Raw genomic sequence first — 20150 nt, forward strand, 5'->3', positions numbered from 1 at the left:
CTCCTTCTCCTTCTCCTTCTCCTTCTCCTTCTCCTTCTCCTTCTCCTTCTCCTTCCCCTTCCCCTTCCCCTTTCCCTTTCCCTTCCTCTTCCCCTTCCCCTTTTCCTTCTCCTTCTCTTCCTTTTCCTCATTCTCTTCCTTCTTCTCATCCTTCTTCCCCTTCTTCTCCTCCTCTTCCTCCTCCTCCTCCTTCTCCTTCTTTTTTCCTCCTTCTTCTCCTCCTCCTTTTTCTCCTTCGTTCTGTTGCTAAATACTAAGCAGCTAAAAATCAACTCCCTTCAAAAGGGTTTAAATCAGATGGAAAACACAGGGGGGGAAAATTCCCATGAATGTATTGGTTTGTTGGCCAGTGAAATGATGTCATTAATCTCCCCAACCAGCGTTTCTGTGATGGCTCTTGCCCAGGCAGCATGTGAAAAAGCCCATTTGAGCTGTTTGGTTTTTTTTTCCCCCCTCACAATGACTGTTCTCCTGACCCCGTTCTGGCTCTGTGATTCATTGGGAACTGGCAGCAGCAGCTCTTTGTGTGGGCGTTGGGTTTACTCATCCCTCAGTCATTCTGGCATTGTGGGGCTGATAAAGTCGGTACATCTCGGCTGGGCACGTGCTTCCGGGCTCGGAAGTGTGCAGGATGCTGGGCTGACAGCGTCTGTAAATCCAGCAGGAGCCTGGATTTGGGGGCAGAGATTTACACTCACATTTCCACCCACTTTTGAGGCCTTTTAGCGCACCCGGGAGATGTCGGATGGCAGAGCAATGAATGAAAACTACTTTAGTTTTGTGAGTGGGAATCTCATGAGGTCATTTTCTGTTGGAAAGACGAATTGTCCTGATTGCTCTGCCTTAAATGTTTGCTGCACATTTCAAGCCCGAATTTGCACAACTTCACGGCCCTGCTGTTCAGTCCTGCCCTCGCTGTTTGCTGGGTGAGCTTCTCACGCTTCTCCCAAGCGCTTTTCCTACAGCAGCTCATCCCTTTTGACCTCCCCTCCACCAAATAAAACCCCTTGGAGCTGGAGACACTCTGAATGGCTCCAGTTTGTAACTCACCCACTTTACAGCAGCCTAATTACGTTACACCACTGAGAATGCTTTTCCAACCCAATTTGCAGGCGGCTTAATAAAACTTGCTGAGTTTATTTCACAAGATCTATTTTCCACAGAGCCCCATAGACTGGCATTTGTTATATTGCCTTAATTTCTCCATCAATTAAGCTGAGGATCACACATCCCGGAGGACGTCCAGGATCGATGTCGAGCTGACACAATTGTCTGGGTAATTTCATTTACCTGTTCTCTGTTTCCTCTGGCCCTCCAAAATGGTTTTCTTGGTATCTCAGAACTTGCTGAAAATCAAGGGCAGAGAAAACTTAGCGACCCTTTGGCCCACCTTTTATTGAAAATTTAAAAAGCCAATGTATAAAGACCTGACCCGCTCTGGTGTCCGATATTTTGGCTGTCCATAACATGTCCCGCTCTGTGTTTTACCTGTTAAGATGCTGACCCATGAAATCATTTTTTACCTATTCTTAAGGAAGGTATGACCATGAGTTTATCCCCCCAGTCATGCAATTCTTCTGCCCTCTTCAATTAATGTGGATCAAGTGGACTTTGGGCAGTTCTAGTGACTGTGGCCGGGCTGTGCTGTCGATGGGCAGGAGGCTTTTCTTTGCCGCCTTGGCAAAGTTGTGCTAACGCTTCCATTTCATAACACAAAAGCCCTCCTCTCCTTCTCCTTTCATTTTAACCCCTCTCCCCTTAGCCTGAGGTGCCTGGTCCCATGAGCACAGGTGGTCTTTCACCTGGAGAACATCAGGTTTGCCACGAGTCTCTCGCAGCGGGTGGGCTCGGGGTGGCTGAAGGTGTTTTCATTGCTCTAGGGACGGGGCTGCTGCTGGCACATCCTGTACAGCTCCCACACACACTTACCACATGCTGCAGAGGTGTTTGGGTGGGTTATTTGCAGCTGCCATGCTGAGAACATGAGGATGGTGTCGAGCTCATGTGGTTTCTTCTGCCTTGCCTCTCTCCCCATCCCATATTTTAAGGTGCAGCTTTAAGGAACAGGATAAAGGGAATAGCCAAGGTGGCGTTTCAGGCCTGTTGTCTGAGTGTCTGTTCACAGCAAAAGCTGCTTGAGCCTAACACTCCCCCAATGAAACTGCTGAGGGGATGATTTCCCAGCGTGGAGGGAGCATTTTCCACCGGCATTACCCTGGTTTAGCCTTCAGACCTGACGCAACGATAATGGGATAATTACAACTCGACTTTATGAGCTTAGGCATTGCTTTCATTACAGACAAATGTTCCTGAAGAAGTGAAATGTCATCCTATTACTGGCTGATCTTTAAAACCTTTAGGTGGTCTCTCACTCTGTTGCCTTTACAAACGCAGTTTCCACTCGTACACATTCAAAGCCGTGTTCGGTGGAATGACTGTGTTTATCAGGGTGATGAAGCAGGCCTGGCACGCTGAAATAAATGGGAATTTACTGATCTTCAATCAATGAAAGCAGCCAGGAGGTTAGGCACAGATTTTTCATTTTAAGTGTGCTTCTCATTCAGGAGTGCTGATGGGAAAATCAGGCTTGAAATGAGGAATGGTGCAGGTTTGTGTGGGACTCACAGCCTTGGCATCTCCCAAAAATGCTGTGTGGAACACTCTCACTCCTTACAACTCCCTGACAGGTGGGGGTCGGGCTCTGCTCCTAGGTAACAAGTGACAGGACAAGAGGAAACAGCCCTAAGTTGCATCAGGGGAGGTTTAGATTGGATATTAAGGAAAATATCTTTGCCAAAAGGGTGGTCAGGCATTGGAACGGGCTGCCCATGGAAGTGGTGGAGTCACCACCCCTGGAAGTGTTCAAAAAGCAGGTGGATGTGGCACCTTGGACGTGGGTTAGTGGTGGGTATGGCAGTGCTGGGTTAGTGGCTGGACTGGATGATCTTGGAGGGCTTTCCCAACCTTTGTGATTCTCTGTGGAGGATGTTCCAGCGAGCTCTGAAACCCCTGGCCAGAGTAAAAGAACTGTTAAAAATGGGCTATTTCTCCTGTGTTTTTTTTTTTTAATTGTTTTGGTTTGTTTTGTTTGTTTGGTTGGTTTTTGTTGTTGTTGTTGTTTTGGGTTTTTTTTGTTTGTTTGGTTTTGTTTGTTTTTTTTTTTCCAAAGCCAATCTCTCCCTAATTTTGTATTGGCTTTTAGTTCAAAAGGGGTTGGCAAAGGAGTTGGTAGTGCAGGACAAAGAGGGTTTGGTACCATGTAGGAGAACCTGGGCCGGAGGGGATCTGGACAGGACATCAGTGTAAATCCAGTGTGAGGCTGGGGTCGGACAGATGGGTGCTGTGCCACCCCCTTCCTGGCCATGATGTCTCCTGGGAGGGAAAGGAGACATGGCAGAAAGGTGCAGGTTTAAGCATGTGCCAGGCAGCAACTCTCATAAGCACCAGGAATGGAGAAACCATAAGCTGTTACCTCCCTTTAGCCTCAAATCACATCCCAAGGTGGCTGAAGGTCCTCAAATGTCTGGTGTTCCAGCACATCCCCTGCTGCCTGTGGTTGTTTAATCCAGTGGGGTTTAATTCTGTGGAGGAGGAGAGGGGCTGGGTGATGTGGCTGCTGTGCCTGACCCCTCTCTCCCTGCCTGTGCAGGAGGGATGACCCATGGGGAGATGCTCACAAGACTCTCCCACCACGCAGTGCTGGAGGACAGGAGCGTTTTGAAGCACCAGCTAGGGTTCCCAGGCAGTTCTCTATTGCAGGAGATTAAACACGTGGATTCTTTCAGTGCTGTCTTCCATGTGACAAGAAATGTTTGATGATCAGGGCAACAACAGACCCACGTCTTGCAGCTTTGACTTCGGGTTATGCCTCACTCGAGACCCCGGCGAAGAGGTGAAATGCAGAGGCCAACCTTTAACTTAAAGCTGGGAAGTGGTTAAAAATGACCCAAAAATCTGATGCTCCAGTTGCTGGGGAATGGAGGGAGGTCGTTGCCGAGGGAAAAGCTGGAGGGCTGCACAGACCCCAAGCTTTCCCGGGAATGAAAAAACACTTTCAGGTCTGCGTCCCCACCCTCCGCGCTCGTAAAAGGGCTCATAGACCAGAAGTCTTTAAACAGATGGTTTGAATAAGGTAAAGTACATACCCAGCGGTGCCTCTGGTGCTCTGGGTAACCACAGCACCCTCCCAGGAGCTCCACAGATGCAACCAGAGGTTGCCCTGGCCCAGCGGGACCAGGGGTGGTTGAAAGGCTGCACTGTTGAGTGCAGTAAAATACTGCTGGTATTTTTATCCGTCAAACCCTGGGAAAGAATCACTGGGTGAAAGCTGCCAAACCCCCAAACCCAACTGTTAGGTGGGGAGAAGCATCTCCTGTGTGCTGGCAAACAGGGCTTGGCCCTGCAAAATATTTCCCCTCTGGCTCAGCTCTTTGTAAACGGAGGGGACGTGGGGTGGCTGCGACATCCTTGGCACCCAGAGACCCCGGGGTGGAGAGCTAGAGGCAAGATTTGAGAGTAAATTCATTTGGGCAGGGAAAAGCTGGGTGGTTTGGGGGTTCCAGAGCATAAATCTGCTCAGCTGGGGTAGTGATGGGCACCTCAGAGCTCCCCGGTGGAGGAGGTGGCTGAGGGGGCCCTGCTGACCCCGAGCTGCAGGTGGAGATGTGTGTGACCCACCACATCTGGGCAGTTGGTTCCCCTGGATTTCTGCCCCTCGAGTTCAAAATAGGTGCCTCACCTTTCAGCTGAATTCACCCATCTTACAGTTCTCAGAAAGCCTTTCCCTGCTGCTCCAAAAATGCTGTTTAATACTGAACACTTCATCTGCATTATACTGTCAATATAATGTAATATAGGAGGGGTTTGTCAATTTTTTTTTCCCATAAGCTAAACAATTCAAGCCCCTGATAAAGATTTTCTGTTGGCTCCCTGGTATTTGCTTGCCTTTTTCAACACCACCTCCAGCTGCTCAGCATCCTTTCCCACACAGTGGGGATTTTAGCACTCTGAAAAAGCAGTTCAGCCTCAGCCACCAGCAGCTACAGGTCATTATTGGTCTCTAGTCGTCGCTTAGTCTCTTAATTAATTACTTCCTACTCACACACTGGTCAGAACTTCCCCCTCTGGGTTTCTGTGGAGCCATTTCCTCCCTGAGGCCCCCCTGAAGCGAGGGATGAGGGTGGGGAGGAGGAGATCACCAGCCTGGCTTTTTTGGCAGCTCGCAGGTGGGCTGGGCACAGGTAAAGCCGTGTGTGTGTGTGTGTGTGATATTCAACACCCACCCCCCCTTTTTGGGGGTTCTGATGACCATTTTGTGGCTGCAGGGTCTTTCCCTCGCTGCAACCCAGCAACTTTGATTGCCAGAAGAGAAAATCCCCGCAAAGCTTCCGGGGGAGGGATGTTTGCTGACTTGCAGTCTTGTCCTTTACAACATCTTCTGCCGACTGAGGCAAAAGAAAGAGGTGCTTTAGCAGGGAGATGCTTTTATTTTCACATTCCTTTGAACTCGCTGGCATCACCCATAAATCAAGTGCTGGATGCAGGGGGGTTTAATGCACGATGCTTTCTGGTGGCTCAGTGCAACCCTTCCCATTTCCCCCTGTAATCCCGGGATAAAGCAGGCACGGGGAGGGGAGGGGCCGGCCCTCCTGGGGCACAGCTCGGCTCTGTCTGCCAAGTCTAATAACTGGCATTGACTCTGAACAGCTCCTCTGAAAGAGCTACGAGGCATAAATAATTAATACCTGTTAAATTATTCAAGCTGGAAATACAGCAGATGAATTCAGCAAGCTGACCAGGATAGGAATGAGTAATTACGTTAATTAACCCAAGCAGTTGGCAGGAGGTGCAATTAGCTCACGTTTTAGGCTGCTGTGTCTTTTAGGAACAGAAAAGAGATAAAATGGAATAAGCTAAAGCTGCAGTTAAAAAGAGATGGGTTAAACCATGTGGTTTGGATGATCAACAGACCAGCTGTGTTCAAACTCAACTGGATTTATGTTCAAACAGCCCTTCTTTCCTTCAGGGGAGGAACAGGTACATTTGCTAAAGCTTTAATCACTGCTCTCTGCAAGAACTTGAAGATGGTTCTGAAAACTGTGTGATGCTCCAGTCTCTATTTCCTATGTGTTGCTGAAGAGGATAAATATCAACTAAATATCAACTAAAACATATATATTTGAAACCCATTGGAATCATGGAATGGGCCCGAACAATGCCCTACCAATACAAAGCCTAGTTTTGCAAGCACAAAACTTACCATTCAGTGGCCAGTAAAACCTGAATTCACGTCAAAAGGCTTTTCTGGTAAAAAATAAAAAGCATTTGGCAGTTACAAAGGAAAAAATATTGCATTAAATGGAAATTTTGAGTTGACTGATTGGCGTTAAATGAGATTTTAGGACTGGAAACAGTCACTGGCCTAAAGCTCTGTCTGGGTGGATGAATAACACCAAGCCCCAGGAAAACAGGTCTTTTCCCCCCAGAAGTTGGAAGTGGTTGCACTGTAGACAGATAGCTGATTTGGGGATCAGTCACAGGTTGGACTCCACGGTCTAGGAGGTCTTTTCCAACCTAAATGACTCTGGGATTCTGTACTTATTGATGCCTGTGCATATATCTGGATTTAGTTCTTTTCATTTGCCCTAAAGGCAACAAGCTGAAAACCTGGAGTGTACAACTCCTTATTTACATGAGGAGGCATCTGCCATCCTGATTCCTTTAGTAAGTCTTTTTTTTTTTTTACCCCTTCCTAAAGGAAAATCTCCTCAAGGAATCCCGTTTTCCTCCTGCTCTTGTTTTGTGAAGGTGATTCCAAAGGGGTGCAGTTTGTTACGGAACTGGGAGAACCCTGTTGAAATGGGTTAGTGAGGGAGGAATTTAAGGAACACTCGTGATTTCCCAGGATGGAATGGAAAGGCTCTGCCCTGAGCCTTCCCCTCTCACCGAGGAATCACCCAGGTGAAGTGAATTTGCCACTGAAAACCTTCAAAGCTGATTCAGCTCTGCTGGTTTTGGTGAAACCTTTTAACAGGAGAAACGATGGTGGTACTGGGATGGTTGTTTGTCCCTTTGGAAGAGCACAGATGGGAGAATTTGGCTTGTCCATAGGCTGGATATGAGACACAGGGTTCACATCTCCAGTTCCACCTCCTGGTAGGTGCTTTGTACCCCCAAAGAACTGGGCACTGCACAGTTTCAGCCTGAGGAGAGATTTATTCCCCTGAATCTCCTCATCTGCCTGGGTCTGATCTGCCTTCCAAAACCATTATTTACCCCCTGTCCTGAGCATCCCCTACAAAGCCTGAGGGGAAAAAACCCATCTATTTAAATCCTGTGTCCTAGTGGAGCTCCTGTATCGATTCCTCCCCCATAATTTAGACCTCCATGCTCAGCATTTGCTGTTCTGCTGCCCAATCAATACCACTTCTGCCTGAAAATTACGTTATTTTTTTCTTTTTTAAATAAGAGTTTGCTTGTAAAGTTTAACTTTACCTGTAGATCTGAGGAGTTTGGGAAGTTGGGGCTGTTTGTTTTTTGGATTAGTCATAATTGCTGTGATATATTTATGGTATTAGCAGGAGCTGCTCAAGTTTAATTGGCTTTTATGAGAGTTTACAAGGGAATATAAATGATAAGTAAAAAGAGCCAGACCCCTGAAAATAACTGAGAACCTAAAAAAATGAAGCTAAATACATAATTGTGGTATATAACAAAACCAAAATGCCTTCCTTTTTCACACTGGTCATTCAGTTGGTCACTGATGCTGAAAAGTAGAGGTTTTTAGGTTTCCGTGTCCTGATTTTTATGTGCATGCTCAGAGTTGTTGGATGTACTGGGTGCTGAGCCAGGAACTGCTGCAAATCAATGATTTTATGCCTATTATTGGATCAAATCATTGATTCCGACTCGCAGCAAATCAATCTCTTGCCTCTCTTTATGGGGAGCACACAGAGGTGTGGCAGAGAAAACCCACCTAAAATGTGGTGTGGTGCAAAAACCCACCTAAAATGTGCTGTCTGTTCTGCTGGGACATCAGGTAGAGTTGTTACAGCTCTGAAATAATTTGCTTATTAAGTAAACCGAATATTAAGAAGAAGGCTGTGAGGTTGATTACTATAAGGGACATGTAGACAGCACTGTACTTTTATAAATGCCCATTTTTGTATAAATAACCCCTTTAATATGCCACGTGTTCACCTCTTCATCATTGCAGTGTCTAACTTGAGAAAACCCTCTAATATTCATCCTGGGCTCTTGCTGAGAAATAGAATATATCGATATAGCAGAGGGAACTTAACGCTGGGGGTCATCAATACTATTTTAATTTTTTTTGTCTTTTGATGCACGAGCATTTTTGATTTTATATTGCCTTTTTTTCTGAGTGTTTTGGGTCGGGGGGTATGGGGTTTTTTTGTCGCGATGGGGATTTGCTGCGAAGGCGCAGGGCAGCAGAGGGCGGCATTACTCCTCGTGTTGGCGTTTTCTCCGCTCCTCAAAGTGAACGAGAATTCAAAAGCGGGGGAAAGGGAAAGAATGCGGAGAATGCAGCCAGAGCTGCAGGGCCATGTAAGGGAACAGAGCGGGGCCAAGCTCCCGCTGCCAGGGGAGGTGGCACCGGGGGCTGAAAACACTCGTTTTGCTGCCGGTCGTGGCTTCTGAGCAACGAGGAGGAAAAAAAAAAAAAAGAGCGTGTGTAAAGGCGAAAAATAAATTGACTTCTGCGCGTCTGGAAAGGAGCAGGGGTGGTTTTTGAAGCGGGCTGTGAATTTGCACTCTTGTTCCAGGGGGCACGAACACAAAGTGCAGTGCCACCGACATCGATCCCCCCCGATTCTGACACGGGGCCCTTTCACGGCGTGTCAGGCGCTTTGGAGATGAGTCTGCACGCTGAGCTTTGTGTATTCGGATTGCAGAAACACGGGGAATTAAAAAAAAAAATTGCCCTGTTGTCTGGGCCAAGCTGCTCAAGCAAAGCAGAGACGGGAAAGCTTCCACAGGAATAGTTCCTGCAGAGAAGTCCCAGCACAGGAAGGATGTGGAGATGTTGGAGCCAGTCCAGAGGAGGCACCGAGGTGATCAGAGGGCTGGAGCAGCTCTGCTGGGAGGAAAGGCTGGGAGAGTTGGGATTGTTCAGCCTGGAGAGGAGAAGCTTTGGGGTGACCTGATTGTGGCCTTCCAGGGCCTGAAGGGAGCCTGCAGGAAAGATGGAGAGAGATTATTTCCAACAGCCTGGAGGGACAGGACAAGGGGGAATGGCTTCCCACTGCCAGAGGGCAGGGTTAGATGGGATGTTGGGAAGGAATTGTTCCCTGTGAGGGTGGGGAGGCCCTGGCACAGGTTGCCCAGAGAAGCTGTGGCTGCCCCTGGATCCCTGGAAGTGTCCAAGGCCAGGTTGGACAAGGCTTGGAGCAACCTGGGCTGGTGGGAGGTGTCCCTGCCCATGGCAGGGGGTGGAATGAGATGAGCTTTAAACCCCTTCCAAACCAAGCTATTCTGGGATTCTCTGAAAGGACAGCACCAACCTAGAATTCTTTCCAGAGCACAGCAAAGCAGACCCAAAGTGCACGTTGCCTTTGCAGCATCGTCACTTCCAAGGGCTTTTTCCCTCTAGGTTTGAGGAAGCTCCCATGAGTCGCTATCATAATTCCCCAGCAGTGAAAATTGTGCTGTTGTCCTCCCAAATCCAAGATCAGGAGGTGGTGGGGAGAATATGCAGGAGCAAACCTTCCTGGCACGTTTTATGGTGGGGAAGGGCTGCACAGGAGAACCTTCCCAGCACGATTCAATGCACGTTTTCATACTGTGCAAGGGAGAGGAGTCAAGGTGAGAGCAAAACCAGCTGGAGATGGAGCTGGGGGCAGGAAAGGCACCACAGCCCCAAGTTCCCAGGTGAGGAGATGGAGCGGTGGCAGTGCAGCAACAGCGAACCCCCGTCTCACCCGGGGGTTCAGCTGCTGATTTGAGGCAGAAATTGTGGCAAGGTGAGAATGAAAGTGCTTTCGGTGCCCTGACTCACCCGGCACAGCAGGGCAGTCAGGGGGAAGATGTTGGCAGCGCCGAGGAAATCAGGCAAACAACGGCCCCTAATGCTCCGCTGAGTAGAGCAATCAGCGCCAGCGAACACTGACAAAGAGAAAACGGGGAGCATAAACACTTCACGCACTCTGAGAGCCCAACTTGATGAAGTGTCCCCAAGCATAAATAAGAAATAGCTGTAGAAGTCAGTGGAGCGCTGTAAAACCTTTGTGCGAGCCGAGGTGAGCTCCTGTTTGCAGATTGTGCCTGGATGATTCACGGATGTTTCCCCGGTACCCTGACGAGCCGGGGCCGCTGTGGGGGGCAGCCATCGATTCTAAGCCTTTAAATGATCACCGGGCTCGACTGTGGAGCGCAAAGGCTTTTTTGGAAATGTTTTCTGCAAGGAAAGGTTTAGCGTTGCTGGAACTGTGGCCATAAACACTTCTAGAAACCTAAATGCAAGTCTGGTGCTTCAGTGAAATACGTGCAGGAGCTCGGGACGTCAAAGACCTCAGAGTAAATTCCAGCACAAATCTGTTTTTAACAACGAAGGCGACTCTCAGTGCAACTTAAAGAAACACCAGCCCGTTGCCCAGCCATGTAAACCACAGGTTTAACATCTACGTTTATTATTACAAATACCTGAAACAGCCAAATAATAATTTTTAATAAGCAACGGGAAATTAATCTGATTACATAAAGAGACAGGGCACGTGCTCTCAATGCATCTGTCCTGAAATAATGGTAACACACTGGTTATTTTCATATCAGGGCCAGCGGAATACGTGTTTATTTCTAATTCAATTTCAAATATAAATGAATTGTTTTGAAGGCCGGATAAATCAACCCAACAGACCAAGGCAATTACGGGAGGTGAGTGGTGCATTACTGGCAAGGAGAGATAAGAAACACTGCAGGGTCCGAAAGGGTGATGAGAGGGAGCACCCGGAATTGCAAATACTCGGGGCTGGCAAGTGCTTTGTCACCATTAAACCCGGGAAGTTAAGGAATGGCACGGAGCAGCTTCAAAACAAGGCTGTAGGAATGAGCTGCTATCAATTAATATAATTCTGGGGGAAGACAAGTCTCTTGGTGCTCAAACCTTCCCACGAGTTTTGCTTTCCACCTCTTGCAACCAGAGGACTGTGACCAAACCAAATCAGCAAGTTGCAGAGGGAGAGGAGAAGAGAGGAAAAGATGTGACTGAGGAGTTTAGCTGTGTTTGTGCCATGTTTTAGAAGTAAACTGTGAAGAACTGCAGCTGTCCCCAGGGATAAATCCCACTTTTGGGCACTGCAAGTTTTTCCCAGTGCCCAGCAAGAACCAGTGCTCCACGAAGACTGGGAGAATTTGGATTGCTCAGCCCGGAGAAGGGAAGGCTCTGGGGTGACCTAATTGTGGTGAGTTAATTGTGCCCTTCCAGGACCTGAAGGGAGGTGACAGGAAAGATGGAGAGAGACTATTTCCAAGAGCCTGGAGTGAGAATGACTCCCCACTGCCAGAGGGCAGGGTTAGAGGGGATATTGGGAAGCAATTCTCCCCTGTGAGGGTGGTGAGGCCCTGGCACAGGTTGCCCAGAGAAGCTGTGGCTGCCCCTGGATCCCTGGAAGTGTCCAAGGCCAGGTTGGACGGGGCTTGGAGCAACCTGGGCTGGTGGGAGGTGTCCCTGCCCATGGCAGGGGGTGGGAATGGGTGAGCTCTCAGGTCCCTTCCAACCCAAACCATTGTGGGATTCCACGGTTCCCAGAGGTGCCCCAGGGAGCTGTTGTTGCTAGTTGGAGTCCCACATGAAGACAATCAAGGAGGTGGTTTCCCATGGTCTGTAGGTGCAGATGCAGTCAGAAACAAAGGCAGAAAGCTGGAATTTGACCCTGGATATCCTGACACACTGTTGAGTTCCCTGTAACATGGGAAAGTCAGATCTATGTTCTGCCCAGGTGCCTCTCCCAGGCAGCCCAATCCCAAGGTGCCAGGCAGTATGTTAAGGAGCTGGAGGTTTCTGGCTGTGCCCGTGGCTTTGTAAGGGTTTTGCCTCCGAAGAGTGAGGTTTGTGGATCTGTCTGAAGCCTGTGCATGCTGTGTTCAGTGACTGTGACACTGCAGAGCTCTGTTGGCACGGGGATGTTGTCCTTGTTTTAGTCCCTGGGCAGTAACCCCACGTCCTTTGGTGGGATGAGTCACTGAGCTCTCCCACCCCTTCCCCGTGACCCCAACATAGTGAAGCTGAAGGGTCACTGAGCTTGGGCTGTTCCCAGCAGTTCAGTGCTGGCTGATGGGAAGTGGAAGGAAGCTGGCCTGGCTATCCCAGCCACCTCTCTATGGAACTCAGATCCAGTGCTTGGCTCCCACCTTCCTCCAAACGTTTCAGCTGCCCCCAGTGTCACAGACACGTGTGTGGGAGCCAGAATGGACCTGTTTTCCCAAAGAGATCAGCTGAGTTTGTTTTCTACAAACTTCACCTTCCTTATATCCTATGTCTCATGGCTCCAAGACTAGATCTGCTTCCTTACATTTAGTTTAATTGGTCCCTGGGTTCATTTGCTGGTTGCTTATGGCTGAAAGCAGAAGAAAAACTACATTTCCAGGACCCTCCTTGTCTAAATGCTGCTTTTGCTCTACATACAGTCAGTGCCCTGGGACTGCTGAGAAAAGCAGGGGCATAGGCAGTGCCTAATTGTAGTAACTGCAAAGCAGCACTAAGTATTTATTTTGGCAGTTTGCAGAACAAGTTGCTGCTTTATATGAGCCTAAAGAGACTTCTAAGGCAGCTGAATCATTTTGAGGCTGTTTCTGGCTTAATCCAGTCCACAGGAAGACTTGTCTGAGCTCTGCTCATGTCTGATCTTGCTGGGCAGTCCAGCCTTTTCTGGCAGGTGGGAAAAAACCCCACCCAATCACTTGAGGTGTGTGTGGACAGGAGGGATTGGGATCGTGGATGGCAATTCCCACACCTGGAGTCCTGTTGCTGTTTGCAGCTCCTGTCTAGGAGCACAGAGAAAATGTGTTTGCTCCTTCCTGCAGAAAGCCCAGCCCCAGAGATTTCATTTAGGCTGGGGGTGTGAGAAATGCTGCCAGGAATCCCATGGGAATACATCCCCTTCACTCTGCAGGGACTTGTGGGCAGCTGAGCCAGCACCGAAGCGAAGGGATGTGGAGACCCACCTGAGGGCTGAGCTGCTGAAAATCCAAGTCCCCCTGCAATCATGGGAGAAAACACCTGGCTTAGGAAGGCATCTTCCAACTGAAGTTTGTCAGATGCTCATGGGAGGGCAGAGGATCTGCGGTTTCTGCAGACACATGGGAAGAGATGGTGGGAACAGGGTCTTGTTAGTGGGGGAAAGAAGTCAGAGGGGCAGTTTTGGGTGCTCTAATGGAAGGAGCAAACTTTGGAGGGCTTGTTGAACTGACTGAGGATGATTTTCTGTGCCATTTTGATGTGAAGCTCATGTTCCTCCCGTGGGGATGGCTGATACCCCTCATGTTTCAGCTCTGCAGCCCACCCAGCAGGAACCAGGGATACAGGCTTTCCTCCAGCCTGGAAAAACAATGAGGGAAGGGTTACCCTTACCTTGCCAGTGCATGGGGTCCTTTGTGCCATCTATTCTTTCCAGGCAAAAGGCTCACTAAGGAGAACATGGAACTTGGATCTTCCATCTGATTCTGCCTCCCGCATCTGCACACACGGGGGGAGGAGGGCTTGAAACCACGGTGTTCCATGGGTAATTCCATGCTGTTATACACTCAGTATGTCTCATCCTTCTGCCTTGCATGGCACAGACATTCATTTTTGTGTTCTGCATCTCCCTAATGTGATATAAAAAGCTAAATGCATTACCAACTGCAGTACAGCACATGATTATTTTTCTCCCCCTTGCTTATTCTGCAGCGAGCAATTTTTTGTGCCATTAATAAGTCTTGCTCAGCTCCAAATGATCCTTCTTGCTCTGCTCTGCTCCAAATGATCTTCATCCTGGGAGGATTTCCTGGGGAGGCTGGAGCCAGTTGCGTGCTCTTCACAAGAGCTACTTCTCAGTGCTTCTTGCTGAGAATGTACTAAAGGAAAAGCTTCAAGTTAATCCAGTTTAGATGTGGATTTGACTTCTAGCACTCGGGAATCAATGGGGTTTAAATGATAGCACTCACTGTAATAGTGCTCAGCCCTGGATATCTCCATCCCTTCAGTGGGGAGGAACAGATGGGTTTCAGCTCCCAGTTTTAGAGGCTCCAAAAAGGACCAAAATGAGGAGGAACATCCAGTGTCACAAGAAAATAGGGCTTATTTTCAGAGAGAAATCAGGCTGAAGCACTCCCCAGATATTGCTCCTTCCTGCTCCTTGGTCTTGGTGAGGCTGCTTTGACACAGCAGTTTCAGCCTCATCCCCACCCTTGGGGGCTGAATTTCTTTCCAGCTGCCCCATATAAACCTGAAGGGCACCGTGGCCCCAGAAGGAGTTACCAGAGGCACCGTGGGGCAAAACCCCACATGGGCCCTCCATGATCCTCGTGAGTCCCTTCCAACTCAGTGTTCTGTGATTCTGAAAAGGCAAAAAGAACCAAATGTGCCCTAGGGAGGAGTCAGGGGTGTTCACGTTTCAGCAGGTGGCACTCCTTCCTCTGCCTCGGGGCTGCCGTGGATTTTGGGGACAGGGAATAGCAGGTGGCATCCCACGGATGAGACACTTGGGGATGGATACAACTGGAGTTGTTTACAGCGTGCTTTCTGCAAGAGTTCAGCTCCTGTACGTGCTGCTTTCCTCTACATCTTCCTGTGTTTTAGTCTTTCTCACTGTAAAGGTGTTGCTGGGAATGTGTGCAGGGAAGGCACTGGGTACCGAGCAGGGAAATCCATCGCAAAATCCAGGTGGTTCAACTCCCTGCCACAGGCTGATCTGCTCCTGCGGATATTTTGGGAAGAGAATAGAGTGGATTAGGCAGGGGAGAAAAAAAAAATGCTTCCAGGAGGAGGAAAGTGTTTATGTATGTGGTCAGTGATGCATCTCCAGCCTCTCCATCCACACTGTCCTGGCTGGCTGTAGCAAGGTGACATTTGCTTGTCAGTGATCCCGCTGCCTACCTGAGCTTGTCCTTGGGAATCCAGGGAGGTGTCTATGGAATAGAGGGTGTTCAAATGTGGTTTTAGCTCGGAAGACAGCAGCTGAGTGGGTGAGTTTGGTGACAGATGATCCCTGGAAGGTTTAGAAGCAAAAGCTATTAAAACCTCGGAGCTGTGCGGAGAGGAAATATTGTGAGTTCATCAGAGCCCCCTTGGAGAGGAGGAACATCCCTGTTCCATGTGATTCCCACCATCCAGCTACGGAGTGCTGCGTTTTGGGGCAGAGAGGATGCTGTCTGCAGATGCTCTTTTTTTTTTCTGTGCTTCCTGCTTACTTGACATCCAGGCACAGAGGAGGGATCACAAAAAGCCTTTGGGATGTCCATGGCCAAAGGCTTCCTTAACAAACAGAGCAGCTTCACCCCGTCCTCCCAAATCCAAGTTGGTGCATTCCTGCCATTCTTCTCCCTAAAGCTGTTTCTTTCCATTCCCTGGCTCAAGAACACAAAGCAGCTGCTCTGAGAGTCTGAGATTTTTTATTTTTTTTTTTTATTGGGAGCTTTAAGTTGAAAGGAATGGGATCATGGGATTTATTTTTTATTGGAGTGGGGCAGTACCCTGGGATCCCTGAGATTACACACCAGCCGGTGCCAGGATCTGCACTCAGCCCATGGTTTCTTTGGGAGAGCAGGGAATAGCCAAAAATAGGCAACTGCCAGCTGCCTTCCCGTGGCAGAACTCGGCTGTCGGGTTTCGAAGCCCTTTGGGCTGCTCTGGCCTCGTCCTTAAATCAGGAAAGATCGGCCTTAGACTTGATAGCTGCTGGTTACGGTCCCAAACCTAAAACTGAGCCATAAAAATCTCTCTTCAGGCCTCAAGGATCTTATGAAAATCTGTTTCCCACCTGTAAATAAATGTATTCTTTATATATACTCAGCTAAATTCCTTGACAGCTTTACTGCCCATAATTTCTCATGGTTTTCTCCGGATCCTCTCTGATCGTGGTGCTGTTGTCTCAGTCCCAGGCTGGGCACCTCTAATAGAAACCAAGTAGTGTGACTTTACTGCCTGTCACTGAGAAATTATGCACCAGTTTCCCCCCAGGGCTGGGATTCTTTTGAAGCCTGGTGGGCTTCAGTTGACTGTATCTCTGTCTCCCTCCTCCAGACATCGGTATCACTTCTGTAGGGAGGAAAACAATAAAACTTAAAGCATGTTGGCTGAATGCTATTAAAATATTTTATTTATCACTGATTCCTAGTTTGTAGGCAGCAGGAATGCATCTATTTAATGCTGGTTTTCTTTAAAATGGAAATGTTCAGAGGATATTTGGAACTTTTGCTCCTGGCGAGTTGTGTGAGGCCGGAATGGAGGGAACAGGCAGTAAAAAATGCTGTCTGAACTTAAATCTGTGAAAACAACTGGGGGACTTTGCTTTGTGCCTGGCACACATGTATTGAGGGGACTGAAAACTGAGGCTTTTTACATAACTCATTTCCCCCCCCCCTTTTCATGTGCATCTGGAAAAATGCAGGAGGGGTCAAATACATGAAGATCCTACAAAGCCTCGTGTCTGTGAACAGAGGCCAGGCCCTTTCCAAGATCAGCATGGAGCAGGAAGCAGTTGTAACTCTTATTTTTTTTAAAAATTTATTTTATAAAGACCATCTGCAGGTTGAAAGCTGGAGCTTTGGACTCAGGCAAGCGCCAGTATGTAACAGTAAAAAAAAAAAATAAACGGGAAACCCTAAAAGAGCTCAATCCCATAAACAGGGTCTGGATGTCTGGCATTCCCAGCTAGTGCCCGCAGGGGAGGTCTAGGTACAAACATGTAGCTACCACCCACCCCCAAAAAAACGTATCCCTGGCTGCATCCTCCTTCTCCCCAAATCCAGCTCCCCAAGAGGGAATAGAAGCAGCTGTTTGTGCTGCCCTGAAAACAGCTGAGCACGAAGCTGTGCCGGCGCCCCGGCACTGCGGATGCTCTTGCGGAGTGTCAGTGCCCAGCTGGGCTGTGGGAGCTTTTATCGCCGAGTCCTCCAGACTGGACGATCTTATCGGGAAGCCCCAAGCCAGCCCGCACACCCCTCTTTCTTTCCCTGGGGGGCCGGTCCTGGGAGTCGCGCTGTCACGACGTGCATCGCTTGGCAAAGGCGGGCACGGGGGAAGGAACCAGAACCATTTGGCACCGAGGGCTCAGCCGATGCGGCTCATCTAATCTGTTATTTTTGTGCTGCAGCCCCGCGGACTGTATCGCATAGGTAGAGCCGGCGTGTAGCGGCACACAGGGAATCCGAGTGCACGAGGGAAAATCCCGCACTCCGGGAAAATCCGATGGCGTTTGGTATGGCAGAAACCGGCGTGTGCTTTCACGTGGGTATTTGGGCTACACGGAAAATTCCCAAATTTTAAGTTACGGGTTTTTTTTTTTTAGTGCTCAGAAACCCATCTACCCTGCCTCCAGGCTTTTCCAGTGCAGACATACTTGACCGATATTCACATGGAAATCTGGGTTTTTGGAGCCCGAAGCTTGCTGAGACTGAGGAGGAGCCATGCCAGGCGCCGGCTTGTGCTTCCACTCCGAGCAGGCGACAAAAATGGGCTATTTAAAAACAAAGTAAAGGGGAGATAAGCCGGGCGAGTTCCTCAGGGAAAAGCGGCACCTTGAGCGGAGCAGAGGATGGAGGGAGGGCACCGGGGACACGCCGGCAGCGGGACGGGAGGGCAGGACCGCGCAGCTCGGACCTGACGGCCTCCTCCCGCGGGAGGACGGGGGCGAGGCGCGGGGAGCCGCTCCCGGCCGGTCCCCTCCCTCCATCCCTCCTCCCCTCCTCCCCGCCCGCAGCCCCCGCCGGGCCACCCTGCGGGGCGTGGGCGGCGCGGGGAGCGGCGGGGCCGGGCGGGAGCGAGCGGGGAGAGCATGTGCATCCTCCCCGCCGCCCCTGCCTCCCTCCCGCCGCCCTCCCTCCCGCCTCCCCTCCCTCCCTCCTTCCCGCCGCGGGTGTGTGTGTGTGTCTCGGCTCCCTCGCCAGCCCAGCCTGACGCAGGCGGATCGCGATCGCCCCTGACAACAGCCCGGCTCCCAGCGCCGTGCCGGGGGTCCGGCTGCGGCGGGGCCCCGCCGGGCCGGGCCGAGGGGGCGGCGGGGGCCGAGTTGGCCCGAGCGCGGCAGGGCGGCCCGGGGGGGGGAAAGTTGCCGGGAGCGGCGAGGGGCGAGCGCGGCGGCAGGACCATGGGCACTTTGCGGGATTTACAGTACGCGCTGCAGGAGAAGATCGAGGAGCTGCGGCAGCGGGATGCGCTCATCGACGAGCTGGAGCTGGAGTTGGACCAGAAGGACGAACTGATCCAGAAGCTGCAGAACGAGCTGGACAAGTACCGCTCGGTGATCCGGCCCGCCACGCAGCAGGCGCAGCAGCAGAGCGCCGGCACCTTGCAGGGCGAGCAGCGGACCAAGCGCCAGGCGATCTCGGCCGAGCCCACCGCCTTCGACATCCAGGATCTGAGCCACGTCACCCTCCCCTTCTACCCCAAGAGCCCGCAGTAAGCAGGGGGTCACCCCGCGGTCACCCTCAGCCCCCCGCCACCCCTCTCCCCTGTCTGCCGCCTCTCTTCCTCCGTTCCCCTCCATCCCCTGCCATCCCCCGGCCGCGCCGCCGCTCTCCGGGCAGGGACCGGGGCGGAGGGGGGTGCGGAGCGGCCCCGCATCCCGCATCCTCCCCGGGTGGTCCCGCGGGGTGGCAAAGTTGCGAGCGCCAGGTTTGCGGGCAGATGTGCGGCAGGAGCGAGCGCCGAGGTGCGAGGGGAGGGGGACCCTCGTCCCCCGTCTCGGCTCCGGGGGACCCGGCCGCCCCCATCCCGCCGGCGAAGCGGGACACGGCGGCGGGCGCTGGGAGTTGCTGCTGCCGGCGGGTTGGATCGGAGCGGATCGCGGGCTCGGGGGGCTTTACCGATACGAGAGGGGACGGGACAAACCCGGGGGGTCGCTCCGGGGTCCTGCAGGGAGACAGTCCCAGCAGGGAAACTGAGAGCCCGTCGGGATGCGGTGCCGGCTCTCCGGTAGCCTCTCCTGCCTAGGGGGTGCTGGTGTTTTGGGGAGGGGGGTTTGGCAGTGGCAGTGGCTCGTTGAGGTGTCCTGCTCCGGTGGAGGGTGCGCGGAAGGGGGGGGAGGGCAGGGAAAGTTGCGGGGATCCTCCGTTCCCGGCGCGCCGGGGGATGCGCTGCCCTGGTTTCACACCTGCCCCGGTTTCACACCTGCCGCAGATTAGGGAAATTAGAGCGATTTAATAGAGAAACGGAGCCCTCGCGGGAGTGGCATCGCTCCCTGCGTGTAGTGCCTTTTGCTGGCCAATAAATCGCCCTGCCTTCGGTTCAGCGCTCCTCGAGGGATGAGAAAAGAGGACAGAGGTGACGAGCGGCTGCTCGCAGCGCCGGGCTCCATGTGCGGGCACGGCACGACCTCCCCGTCGGTGGGCAAATCCCCCTCCCCTCTGCGGCCGGCGTCTTCCTCGTGGAATTGTTAACCGGGAACGCTGGAGGATCCCTGGAGCCATCCCGGCAGTCGGGTGCGTGTGTGCTGGGTGTGCTCGGGACGGGGTGCGCTCACATGGCTGCGCTCGGGGCACGGGTCGGCAGCGCCCTCCAGACACCGCGCGGGGACGGGACCGTGTCCGATGCTCCCGCTGCCCTGGCTGGGGATGGCGGGGCACAGGGACGGTGTCCCGGGGGGAGATGGCGGGGCAGGGACGGTGTCCCGGTACTGCCCTGAGCGGGGATGGCGGGGCAGGGACGGTGTCTCGGTGCTGCCCTGAGCGGGGATGGCGGGGCAGGGACGGTGTCCCGGTGCTGCCCCGGTTGGGATGGCGGGGCAGGGACGGTGTCCCGGTGCTGCCCCGGTTGGGATGGCGGCGCAGGGACGGTGTCCCCGTGCTGCCCCGGTTGGGATGGCGGCGCAGGGACGGTGTCCCGGTGTTGCCCCGGTTGGGATGGCGGGGCAGGGACGGTGTCCCGGTGTTGCCCCGGTTGGGATGGCGGGGCAGGGACGGTGTCCCGGTGTTGCCCCGGTTGGGATGGCGGG

The 20150-nt window shown here is 51.7% G+C and overlaps 1 protein-coding gene across 1 annotated transcript in view; it reads left to right on the forward strand.

The window, feature by feature from the left end:
* Positions 1-18289: 18289 nt before the first annotated feature.
* Positions 18290-20150, forward strand: part of PRKG1 (protein kinase, cGMP-dependent, type I) — a 367703-nt gene continuing 365842 nt past the window's right edge. The window contains exon 1 of the mRNA XM_017832653.1: positions 18290-18616. Within this exon, the coding sequence (XP_017688142.1) occupies positions 18306-18616 (311 nt within the window). The 5' untranslated portion in view covers positions 18290-18305. The remainder of the gene's footprint in view (positions 18617-20150) is intronic.

Source organism: Lepidothrix coronata, unplaced genomic scaffold (assembly GCF_001604755.1).
Source record: "Lepidothrix coronata isolate B3197 unplaced genomic scaffold, Lepidothrix_coronata-1.0 Scaffold204, whole genome shotgun sequence".
NCBI classification, from domain to species: domain Eukaryota; kingdom Metazoa; phylum Chordata; class Aves; order Passeriformes; family Pipridae; genus Lepidothrix; species Lepidothrix coronata.